A 13,348-nucleotide genomic window follows, 5' to 3' on the forward strand; every position below is an offset into this window, starting at 1 on the left:
AGGAAGTGAAAGAAGAGGTGAGTAGCAGTACTTGTGGAAGCTAAGCAGCTGTCAAAACAAGACTGTTCTTCTAGAGATGTAAAGTTCTCAAATGCATCTGCTCTTCAAAAATTAATTGCAAAGTAGAATAAATATCGTGGAATCATTGCTGCAGTTTTAACTTGAAAGGGGTGCAGAACTGTCCTTTGGTTGAAAACTTAGTAATCCAATGGGGATGTCATGCAAGCTGTATTTGACAAACTGGTAAAAATCAGTCTGCACAGAAAATCTGATTAACTGAGAAGCGAGCATTTACAGCTGAGAGCTTTACAACATAGGTCACAACTGGTTTTGCTAGGTCCTAAGTATGTGATACAGGTAAAAGCACATTACCCTGTATTTCAGGACAAAATAATAAAAGGGATTTAAACACAAAAACAAACAAACAAAAAACACACACACACACACACAAAAAAAAGAGCTGAAGGGAAAAAAAACCCACAAACCACTAAACAAAGATGTAAAACATTTAACTGATTTCAGAGGACATGTGCTCTAATCACAGTCCTCTAAGTTATTCTGCAAAAATTAAAAATTATTCTAGATATGTGCAAACTAGAACCTCTGCAAGCAGGTAGTAAGATAAAATCATGGTCAGAAATTATTAAAGTTACTAAATCCCCAATTCAATGAAGAAATGTAAATTTATAGGTAAGGATTAAAATTCCGCTAATTTGCTATAAGCATCTATATAAAGATGACTGAGCTACGGATAGAAACTGAGGGAATTCCATAATTTATGCGCTTCTACTGATTTTTGAAATTTGACCAAATTTGACTTGAATCTTAGCCAAAAGGCTTCTAAAGAGGATGGGTTTTTACAGAGGTATTTGTCACTGTAAGCATTTATAAATTCCTAAAGTTTACAATAGCATAGCTTTAGGAAAAAAAAAAAAACAACCAAACCAACTGCAAGTGGAAAAAACAATGCCAAGAGCGGGATACCAGGAAACTGCTTTAAATTTGAAACATCGAACAGTGAAATCCTTTTTGTGATTATATAATTTTTGCCGTAAGTTTTTTGGAAAAATTTAAATGACCACTTACATGCCTTCAACTGTGTCAAATCTAAAAAACAAAAAATACAGAAGCTTAGCTTAGCATGCTTAAATAAAACCACAAAACCAAAAAGCAATAATTAAAAAAGTAAGTTCAGTATTATTCGATTCCTAAAGCTAATTATGTGCTTCCCCCAAAAGCAAATTTTTCAAACTAAAAGGAAAAACTGTTAGTTAAAGCTTGTTATATTTATTTCAAATTCGGTTAGTTGATCACTACTGTCATGTCAATATTAACACAGGTTTGATGTGCAGGTTCCTTCAGGAATAGTTTTCCTACAACATTGATGCTTTTTAAAAGATTTTAAGTATTTTAGTGACATGAACCACCACTTGCTCGAAGGAAGTTTTTGGAAACCAATGTCACCTGGAGGCTAATCTCCTCGTTTAGAATTGGTCAGCTGGCAGAGGCCATTGTATTGAAGGCCCGGGAATGTCCTGACGCTGCAGGAGGAGCACTTGGCTCCCACGGCCAGCAGAGGTCTCAGCGTGGCTCGGCTGCAGCGTCACCTCCCCGGGCACCGGGATGCTGCACCCAGCGTGCCTCGGCTCAGCGAAAAATGGGCTGAAAACAAGCTCTGATCTCACCATCCTCTCACACGGCTTCCTGGCATTACAGCCGCTTCACAGAACTCGCCAAAATACAGGCAAAAGGAGCTGGAAGTGCGCCGGGCTTAACAGTCAGAGGGACTCGAGCATTGTGTATTTTGTTACCCTGGATCGATGATGGATAAGACCCATCTTTATGACATACATCATGACTTTCAATAAAAGTAAGATTTTACTTTTAAATTCACTGAAAATAGCAGCTTCATATAGCAAATCAAAAAGACTTCTCAAATTACAACTTCTGAATTTCAGAGCAAATACCAATTTTCTCACGTCACATAGTACACATGTGAAATTACAATTACCACACAATTTAAAGAGAAGTTATCTACATATGTGAAGACTACCTTGACATTTTTTTTAATTGTTAGGATGATATTGAAAATTTGAAAAATCTAAAGACTAAACCTAGAATACAAAAAAAAAGGCTCCACAACCATGGAAAATACAGGCTTTGGAATGCTCCTAAGATAACAAGTTACTTACAGAACAGTCAGGTTTCATCAAATCAAAGGAGGCAAACCAGAGCTAAGATTATTAACTGGAGAGAAAAATGTTTCAATTCATCTACCCAGTACTATTAAAATTTCTAGCACATACTTCTTTGTTTTCACATTAGCATTTCTGTCTAAAGAAATATGTTAACAGCTGCATGAAAAACTGAGATCTGCTAGGATCATAAAAATACAGCTGTTTTAAAGGTGCAAAAGGTCAATCCAGCCTCCAACAGCTGCCAGCAGGAGATACATTTGGAAAAGTACAAACACCACTGCATGTCTCCTGGTATGTCTGCCCTCCCAGTCTTTCAAAACCCAGCAGCTTAGGAGTTTCCAGAGCCAGGGGCTGTATCTGTGTTCAATCATATGCTTGTAATACCACCAGACAGCATCAGAGCACGTCTCCATTCTCACACAGATATAGGATCCGTTTCCCATGCAAGAACCGATATTGCCCGAATTTGAGACACACACATCTTGCAAAACGCCAGCAGGCAAGCATAAAATTCCTAAGGGGAGGCACAGATAAACTGTTAATATCTCTTCCTCCCCCTCAGTTTCCAAGAGGCACATGGTTATTAGGAAGATTCCTTCTATGCTGCTTCAACTATACTAGATTAAAAAACCAAAAGCTACAAAAACACACTGAAGCCAAAAAAGCATGTTAAAGCTTAAACAGAAAAAAAAAAAAAAGCTGCAACTCAACATATGATTAAGGTAAAAACAGAAGAACAGCATCAGCTGTTTCATAACCAGCACGTGCATTCAAGAATTTCATGTATTTACTTATTAAGTCACTCTGTGTTCTGGAGAACAAACTCCTCCAAAATGTTCAAAATAGTCTTCGTAAGTTTGCAATAGACTTTGCCATCTTTCACATGGCTGAATCAAACTGCAATTATTTACTCATTCTCTTGAACATAAAAAAACCCAACCCTGATAGCAAAGAGCACGAATTGTATTTACTCATCTCTCAGCTGCAGTACTGCAGTGTTCCAAGCAACAGATTTCTAATGGAGAAAACAGTTCCAGGAGGCACATTCACCTGGAAATACTCGGGTGGGACAGCAAAGTGATCTGAAGTGACAGGAGATGAAAGTGAGCGTGCTTCAGAAAGCAAAGTAATTCCAGACCCTCATAGTGTAGGTTCTGGCTCAAAAAGAAGTATCAGGAATGCTATCAGAAACTGAGGGGGGTGGAGGGGTGAATGAAGGTCACAATGTTTTGAAACCTACTCATAGATGTGTATTTGTATAAAATAACATGTTACTGTGTCTGCAATATGGGAATGAAAAATAACTTTAAATAGTCACTGTTATTTTTAAGGATGCAGAATAACCAGTCCTTACACGGATGAGGTAACAGACTGAGTTTGTAGGTGCCAACTAACACAAATCTAAGCAGGCACAAAACAAAATTGGTCAAAGTGTTGTCACTAAAACTCAGATTTTCCAAAATCTAAGGAAAACATACTAAGATTTTGGAAGGTATATAAGAAACCCCAGTATTTAACAACACACACAGAAAAATGCAAACAACTTCCTTTGATATCCCAAATAACAATGGGGGAAAAAAGTTTCACTTTTCAGTACAGTAATAGCAAACCATAGTACAGTAAAAAGCATAATAATGGCAAGTTAGAAGTCCTGGAGAAAATGCAGAATTTTCTCTTCTGCACTCCTATTACTCCATTTTCACCTGACATACTTGCTATGTACAGTCATAAGCCTTGAGATACGAGTCAGGGATAACATGATGGCAAGAAACATGACAGTGAGAAGCAGCAACCACAGTGTTATGGACACATATATTTGAAAACTAGTATTTTTAAGACTTGACCTCATTAGAAACTCTACTTTAATGCAAGTACACTTCTGAAGAGATGTTATAACTGACATAAACTATTACATTTTTTGTCAGTGCTGAGCAGGGAAGTCTCATGTAGATTCACACTAGATGAAACTATATGACGTCCACTTAATTCATTCCCTCACAACTTTTAAAGCATTAAGAGAGTGTAGAATACACATTTCTTTGAAAAATGGCTTTGTAGCTGTCATATGGATGCAAATAGCAGGTATTTCCAACTGATTTCAGGGATTTTTTTCAGGAAGAACAGCTGTAACTTCACATACCATTAGCTGAAAAGAACAGTATCCTATATTTTCATTGAGCAATTTGTATTTAAATACAGTCCAAAATAAGAGCACCATTAACTATTAATTATTTAACCACCAATTACTGTTGATGTAGTTACTACATGCAGAGCAGGACATTTGAGTGTAGCTATTCTCAAAGAGCATTATACAATTCAGAATACAGTAGAGACTACTTTCACATCATTCAATAACTTCATCAGGTTGGCAAATAACTTCTTGTCAGAGGTAATAAAAATGACATATCAGAGTTTGAAAAAAAAGCTACAAAAGCCCCCAAACACTGCATTGCAACTCCCTTCTCACAAAACATAATGATGTTGCAATAATTCCCCTGTCATGATAAGCAGCCCATAGGAGTAGCCAGAGGAGCATTTCAAAGACGTAGCAGGTCTGCTTTTTCCGAGTTTCTAAACAAATATTAACCCATCCTTCTCAAAAACATCCCTGACAGAGTATTGATCATTCTTGCAGAAGAACGAGTAATTCCACAAGTAACGTATAAACCAAAATAGAAACTAATGCACAAGAACTTTGCAGTACTCGTGAAATAAACTCCGAGTAAACGTACCAATTGCCTTCAAAACTGAATCTATTATTTAATACATTCAGTGAAACTAGTGCAAACCTTAGTGAAAGAGGAAAAAAAACCCCAAATTACAAGTAAACCAGAGGCATATAGTTTCAGACGCAGCAAAGGGACAACTGACTGAAGGCTATATACATAGAAATCCAGCAGCACCTCTCCCCAAAAAACCCTCAACCAAAAATACCACCATACATTCACAAAACCAGTCAACCAAAGAAAAGAAGAGTAAAATGCAGTACAACCTTAACAGGAACTTACTTTGTTAGCTGCCCTTTATTTTTGTTGTTGTCAACACCGTTGTATGTAACAGCTGCCAGTTTTCTGCTTCTGTAGTTCTCATAATGTACATTGTTAGTGACATCCTTCAGGTCCTGCATATGAGTTCTGTCAATAAGTGTAATTTATCAGCTTAGTGCACAAGTACAAAATACTATCTGAGAAATCAGTCCCTGTTCATTCTGCAGATTGATTTGAATTAAATTATATCCCTCCATTACTGTCCCACTCCCCACAGTGCTGTTACTCTACCATTTAAATTGGAGCTGTCAAGAGAGCAAAGGCACAGAAATACCAGATTATTTTGCAGCAAACTATCTAAAGCTTGCAATATTCCAAACACTAACTTACAGGACCAGTCTTTTGAAAGTTTGAGTTCTGTAGATAAACTTGCAGGTATTTGATAGGCAGATAAGAAAACTGTGTGTTACTACTGTAGTAGGTGAGAAAAAGCATGTCAGGCAAGAAACAACAGGCCAAAACGTCCTAGTTTCCATCTTTTAGTTCTACGAAAGCTAAACGTTAACTTCAAGACTAAGCCAAAAGCATTCACTTCCCAAATTTCCATTGTCAGCCTGGAGAAAAAGCAAAGCTTAGGAATCGAACTAACAGTTTTTACAGCAGATGTCACCTAGTGGACTGCTGGGGGCAGAGGACTCAGCATCTAACACAACAAAGCACAGACAGTCTTGCTTTAGGTAAATTTTCAGTGCTAAAGTTTTTAGAAAATGCCTACAACTCAGTACACATCAGCACTAACAGATAACTCAGGTTCCTATGGACTAGTAACAAATAACAGAAAAAGTAATCACAAAAAATTCACTACCAACACCACTTCTTGCTAAGCTAAATATGTGGTTAAACAAGTTATCATAAAATATAAGATAACTGTTTACAATTAAAAATAAGGGAATCCATATGAACTCACTATCGCAAATTCTTTTTTCTCCAGTATATGACTTACTAATCTCTCAGACATATCAGAAAACTTAATGTTACCTGTCAGTTACTTACCTTATCAACATGTTCCTCAGAATTGTGAAGTCACAATGTTCGCCATTTTCAACTGCAAGAAGAAGTAAGCTTTTGTTGAGATGTCAACCAAGATCCGTGTCTTACACGGAGGTAAAATGTCACCCATCTACATTAATTCCAACAACAAATTACTCCCACAGCCTTTCCTTACTCAAACCAACATGTGTGTTAACAGAAGGAAAGCATTAACATAACTCTATTAATGTGTTTTACTTGCAGAGTTCCTGTGCTCCCCTAAGCTATACTGGCAAACTGTACTCTGAGTCAGTGCAGCAGAATAAGAACCACAACAGAAGCACAGTTTTGCCAGTTTAACTGTTTGATCCTTTGGCTGCCTGCTAGCACAGCTGTGTAAGGATCAGACAGTAAGTGAAGACTTCAGTCTAGATCCAGCTACATCCAAAAACCTTTAAAAGACAGACCCAACCTGTTTGCCCCTGCCCAATGAGCTGCAGAAGTATTCACTTTAATTTTAATATGGATTTAGTTCTTTATTAATGAAGCAAAGGAAGGTTGCGTACTGAACTTACACCCACCTACAAATCAAGAGAGAACTGGCAGCTGTCATAAGATGCCACCAATCTCACCGTGCCTATCACCCCGCTAAAGTAGGAGAGGCTGATGCTGTGAGCGGCATTTCCCTGTGAGAGCATGAAATGACACTGGAGAAAAAGGCACCTCAAGAACTCCCTGATGTGCAGACAGAGAAGGCAACACACAAAGCTTTTAGCGCACACAAAAGAAAGGCATAGGGCAGGTTCCAATGTGCCTCTGAAGTTAAGACAGACATTTTCATGGCAAGGAGGGGAAAAACCAGGATGGAGGAATTAAAATAGCCCAAGTAAATTCAGTGAATCCTACAGAAAAATGCAGAACATTGCCACTTTGTGTGCTCATTCTTGTATCTGCACTCCTGCATTATTTTATTCCATGGTTTTACACATAATGGCAAATTCCGCTCAGATGGTACATGAAGTCATACTCTCAAAAAAGCATCATCTCTGCCCTTAGCTGACAGACTGAAAGCCACTCCAAGAGGTTCTTTTTAGTTAGGCTAGCTTTTCCCTTCCAAAAGTCATACAATCATGAACATGAAACCTCTCAGAAATTTGTCTTAAAATAAAGAAAAGCAGCACCATCTTGCACATCTCCAAATGCCAACAGAAGAGCCTGAAATAAAGCTTGATCCTCTCTGATGCCGCCGGTTTTTACTTTCTGCCAAACCTCATTTCCTGCCAGACATGCACTTCAAAGTGGTACAGCATTCCTTTCTAAAGTATTGGTCCATACACTGCTTGTTGGCTGGGGTTTTTTTGTCTGTTTTACACTGCATCCAATTTATAGTCCATTGCCCTTGGAAGGCAGAAATAGGGAAGGAAAAAAAATATTCTCTTTATTCAATACATGCACACAAAGGAAAAAACTCAACGATCATGGTAAAACAGTCTAATAGTGATTTCTTTACTAAAGAGTGTGGTGCAAGTCATGCCCCGTGGCATTTGAAATATATGAATGGCATTAAAGCACAAGAAATGGCTGCCAGAAGAACATGCAGTTATCTTCATGTCTCTACAGCAGTAGAAAGAAAGTCTTAAACAAATTTAAAAAAAAATTAAAAAAAAAATTAGAAGTACTCTATTCATTACCAGGTATCTTTCTGTTGCTACACCCCAGCACTTAGACTCATATGCTTTGGGAAAAATTGTATTTATGACAATTGAACTGATCAAATTAATATTTATAATGTGAATGCCCTAGGAAGAAGAATTTAATACAGAGTTTTTAGATGAAGATTATTAAGGTAAAAAAGCTGGAAAACAACTGTAATTTAAGTCACATCATTACCTGCAATAAATTACAACAGGTTTTATAATTTCTTACAGAGGCTTCAACGGAAATTTGCTTGCAAAGTTACACGTTGCCGAAACCTTTACCTTGTTCCAATATTGTCAGAATAACAAAATGGTACATTCAATTAATTTCCAGACCAAAGACCATTCAAATTAAGCATTTCAAACATTTCAAATACAGACTCACATCTAGTAAGTTTTAAATGGATTTTAAAAAATCACAAGAAAGCCTTACCTTCTGCAACACCCCATGGGTACTGCCTTCCTCTAACTCTCTTGCCATTGACTTCAATGATCGTATTACTACCTACCACAGCAAGAGGTAAACGATCCTACAAGATAAAGTATGACTTTAAAAATCAAAATCTGCTGCCAAAAGATACTGAAAGCATGCCCATGTATCAACTTGACATAAGCTAGGTCAGTGCTGTAACACTGCAATGCAGATAAGCCAAAAGTGCAAGAATAGTGATGTTTATTGACCTCTGCCCAGTTTAATGACTTATATATACACACACTCCTTCTGAATTCCTTATGTTGCTGGATTCTGTAAATCTAGTTAAGGAACAGACATGACTGTTACTTAGTAAGCTAAGCAAGGGGCAAACCATTTCCTATTTACTCAACTGCACAATTATTTACCAAGTCATATACCCACTGGCTACAAGGGCTGTTACTTTGACTGGATCTCGCACCCAGTTTTCAAAGGTTTGGCAAAGAACTACATCAAGTTCCTGTTTTCGGCTGCACCGAGAATGCCTCCAGTGTAACAAGCAACAAAGGAGCCAAGAGCAGCTTCAAGGGGCAGAAAGGGACAGAGCACAAAGCTCAGTATTTTTCACTTTTGTCTTTGCTTTTATTCTGCTCCTCTCTAGGCTTACTCCCAGAATATCTTCCATTTTTTGTCCTATTTGTGTTTATCTATCCTAGGAGATTTCTCCAGTAACAGAAAAATTTAAAAGCCCTTACAAGCTGTTATAGCTACTGAACAAACAGAAGCAAGGCTCAAGAAACATACACAACATGGACTCCAACATGAAAGAACAAACTGAAAACATGAGTAAACTAAGAAAAAGCCTTTCAACAGCCTGACAGTCCTTTTGATTTTCTTTAGTCATTTATCTCCATTACAGTTTCAGTGTATCAATCAGCCAGAGAGCTATTAGCTGTAATGCACACACTTCATGCCACTGCACACCTCTGTCTGAAAGACAACCCTTGCCTCCTTCAAAGCTCAGAACCAAAAAAAAAAAAAAAACCAAACATGGTAGGCTGTGAAGAGTGAATGCAAGTCAAATGAGGATGAATTTTAAAGTGATCTTTAAGAGTTCGTTAATGAACATGTGATCTAGTGCTGTTATTCTGAATTTTAGCCTTTGAAGGACTTAGACCGATGACTTAATAATGTAATTCATTGCTTCTGATAAGGAACACTGACCCTTAGGACAGCTTTACCTCTGATTCCTATCTTCTAAACATTGGTGGGCTCTGCATTAAAGACAGAATGCTTTTCAAACTCAAACCCCCAGGCCCCTACACAAGCACTTTTTTGAAAGAAAAACAGTTTACCTTTATCTTTTTAACAATCTTATTTTCTTCTTCATCATCTGTTTCTGGAAATTCATATATTTTAATTTTGTGTTCTTGGATTTCTTTCATTATCTAGAAACAAAATTATTATTTGTTTGAGGATTTCATACCTTGTAACAGCCTGATTTTTTTTTTTTTTTTGCTGCAGTCTGATTCTCCTCCTTTTGTTAGATAAGTAAAATCCTTTAGATTAGGGTGACTTAAATTACAACATAAAACTTGCACATGTTTAACACCCTCATGTGACCCCGAAGGGGCTCATAGTGTGACCATCTCTCCTTAGCCAGAAGACAAAAACAGAGCTAGAGTCTCCCAGCTACCAGAATGTTATCCACCAATACAAGACAGCAAAGATTAATACCAGTTTTCTACAACAGGACAAACAAGAGGTTCACTCTAATGAGAATTTTACCTGCATAGAATTAGGTGCAAAAGCTAATACAACAAATTGTCAGACCAGTCTTGCTATTGGGTCCCTTAAAAAAACCAGATACTTAAATAGATAACTGCAGGCACACTTTATCCCTTTGAGTTCCCACAATGGCCACTGCTGTCACTCCTATTCTCTTCTCTGTCTAGCATACCTGAGCATCAGTTGCTTGAAGCAGGATCACCTGCCTATTTTAACAGAGCTTGTGACTGATGGACTAACTGTAGCAGTCAGTAGTGTTGAAAAACATTTGCAAGCAATAATGAAAATTTAAAAATAACAGAGCATCACCAAAAAAGTGACTGTCCTGTTTTGATGCTCTATTTGTCTGAAGGGTATTTTTAAAAACAAACTGATTAGTTTTGCAGAATTTTAGGATGGAAAAATATTAGACCACTTAGCTGACAGCTGCACTGCAGAGCCCTGGGGAATATTTCTGGCTCACGGGTTTGCAGTCTTAAGAGAAGTTAAGTTTCCAAATCATGCAAAGACTTATTTTCCAAGTTTGGTTTAGGAAAGTCTCCCCAGTTTAACATCCACTCATTGATAAAGCTGCATATATATTTAGAAATATTCTGTGTTCTACCATTTTTCCTTTCATTTTCTAATCTAATTTTTATTCTTATCTAATTAAATCAAGAATTTTACACACAACACCTCTTAATGTCACCTTCTTTTCAAAACTTTGTTCTTCTAAACTAGAACTGGACAGAGTTTAATAAAACAAACTTTATGTCTGTCTTTTTCTGGGTCCTCCTTGTCCTCTTCACACAATACTACAAAGCTTAACTGTTCTACTCTGATCATGTAGCTGAAAATAAAACATAAATGACTTGTAGATACTCACAGCAAATATATTCTACAAATACAAAGACATTATATCACTTGTATCAATGTTAGATTTATCTCACCATCTTTAAAATGCATTACCACACCCAAGAGTGAACAGGTTTTACTGATTCTCATCTAATACCTGAGGTATCTTTAATAATTACAGTGCATCAACATGGAAGTGAATACCACAATGCAATAAGTAATACTGCAATATTGTTGAATACCTTCCTTTTTAAAACACACTTCTGGGTTAGGCACCTAAATCTTGAAAGCTTCTTTCCTCCCTTACTGATTTTTATCTCAGCAGTGAATTATTTCACTTGCCAAGAAGCATACTATACTTGAAACATCTTCCCCTGAGGACAGAAACAAAATTATTTCACCAAGAATTATAATTAAATCTAGAGATATAAATTACTTAGCTTTGCTGTCTCCAGTTATTGCTTCAGGGTTTAAACTTTGCATGTAAGTTTAATCTCACCATTTCCATAGGGATCAACTTAATAAATTATCCTATGTTGTAAATACTAATTTTTCAACTCACCTGTTTTTTAAATTGTTGGCATTCCTCAGGTGTAAGTGTGTCTGCTTTGGCAATAAGTGGAATGATATTCACTTTTTCATGCAGGCGCTTCATAAACTCTATGTCCAAAGGCTTAAGTCTGAAATACAGCATTAGAGCTTTGCAATTTATATTAATTAAACAAGGTTGTACAAATGATGAGATTTGTTCTGACAACTACTCTTAAGACACTGATTTATGAGTGAGAGACCACTGAAAATGAAAAGGCTACCTGCAATTATTACAGAAAATACCCTAAATTGTATAATACAAGAGGATAAGTGGTAAGTTAGTATTACTAGGAAGTCCTGAGTCTTCTGCTAGCTGAAAGTACACTCATTTAAGCAAGAGATTAAGAACTCTCCTATGAAGGTAGCAAAGTTTGTGTTATTAGCTGGAGGATAATCCCACTTAAAGCCTGACTGATAAGAGCTCACAGTTGTGAATTATGCTCTGTTTACACATACAGTTGCAGGTCCTGAAAGCCATGTCTCAGCATGCTTCTTCTGGAGAGTGGGCTAGGAGACTTTTTAAGACCTTAAGATTGCTGAAGATGGTAACTTCTGTGGCCTATGCACAAATTAATTAGAAATATCTCATCTCTAAATTGGTACGTAAAACAAAAAGACAGTCATGAAAGTGGAAGACAGTGACAAAAACTAAACCATCATATGGGTATAGGGTGGCTGTGTGGTAGTATATTCACCGTCTATGTGGATCAAAGTGGTCAGTATTTCCTGCTTCCTGAAGTAAAACTAGAGAGGTTTTGATGCATTAATGAGAACAAGTTTAGTCAGGCTTAAAGGATTCACTTAGAGGATTTAACAAGATTACTCTTCATCTAAAACAAATTAGTATTAGAAACATTAAAACCAGATTCATTTGGTACTGAAATTTCTGAAAACCATACATAAAAGAATGAAGAAAATGTTCAAAAACACACATTTACCTTCATTTTAACATTTTCTACCGGTCACTGATTTCACCAGTTCTCAGCATATGCCCATTAAATAGCTAACACTAAAGCACACCTATAGTATAAGCACTTTTTTGGTTATTCATTCACCTTACTATGCTTTCCCTCTACTTGCTTCAAAAAGTTGCCTAGAGCAGCAACACTAGACTGAAGGGCAGCTGCCAAGGCAGAGTTATTCACAAGGCCTGCTAACTTAAGGACTTGAGAGTTTACAATGGTGACTGAAGCAGGAAAGCTTTACATAAAGGTACCAAAATTGAAGAATGATGGTGAATTCCATCATCACCCCATCCCACTTACTTGGAAGGTTCCTCCTGCCCCTCCACTCTCTCCCCCTTCCACAGAAACCAATTAAATCATTTCAGGTGTTTATGGGAATACTAGCTAAAAATGGTGGGATGCATTAAATGGAAGGACTAATTGTTGGGTTTGATTTCTAAATTTCTAAAGCAGGCTTTTACAATTGTATTAAAAGGACAAGTTCATCTACAAATGCCTTAATTCAACATAAACATAATCATGCATTAAGAGTGAAGAGGACACTACTTGGTGGGTTAGATGTGCTGCTGACTGCACAGGAAACAGGAGCAAAGACTGCATCACCACAAAAACCAGGTAGGAAGTGAGCTCTGTCCTTTCAGAGAGGGCAGCATCTTAAAAGAGGAAATGAAAGCTAAAAGCAGCACCAATTTCCTTCATTAACCTCCTTACTTAGATGAAAGTTCTAAGCATTTATTCCAGGAATTGAAAAACAGTATGCAAACCTAGCATAATTTTACACCTTTTTCTCTCCTAAAAATAACATGAAATACCTGTGCAAGGAATATACTTCTACAGCTTTCAGTCT

At 37.0% G+C, this 13,348-nt stretch overlaps 1 protein-coding gene across 2 annotated transcripts in view; it reads right to left on the reverse strand.

Annotated features, from left to right (window-relative positions):
• The window catches only part of SEPTIN7 (septin 7), a 61,117-nt gene that overhangs the window by 5,602 nt on the left and 42,167 nt on the right, over nucleotides 1-13,348 (reverse strand). The window contains exons 5-10 of one of the 2 annotated variants that reach the window (XM_066192307.1): nucleotides 11,508-11,625; nucleotides 9,679-9,771; nucleotides 8,345-8,441; nucleotides 6,239-6,290; nucleotides 5,207-5,332; nucleotides 1,087-1,107 (exon numbers count right to left, since the gene is read on the reverse strand). In XM_066192307.1, coding sequence (XP_066048404.1) covers nucleotides 1,087-1,107; nucleotides 5,207-5,332; nucleotides 6,239-6,290; nucleotides 8,345-8,441; nucleotides 9,679-9,771; nucleotides 11,508-11,625 — 507 coding nt within the window. The remainder of the gene's footprint in view (nucleotides 1-1,086; nucleotides 1,108-5,206; nucleotides 5,333-6,238; nucleotides 6,291-8,344; nucleotides 8,442-9,678; nucleotides 9,772-11,507; nucleotides 11,626-13,348) is intronic. The other variant, XM_066192317.1, reaches the window with a different exon arrangement.

Source organism: Chamaea fasciata, unplaced genomic scaffold (assembly GCF_029207755.1).
Source record: "Chamaea fasciata isolate MVZ Bird 193981 ecotype frontalis unplaced genomic scaffold, bChaFas1.0.hap1 SCAF_1, whole genome shotgun sequence".
Classification (NCBI taxonomy): domain Eukaryota; kingdom Metazoa; phylum Chordata; class Aves; order Passeriformes; family Sylviidae; genus Chamaea; species Chamaea fasciata.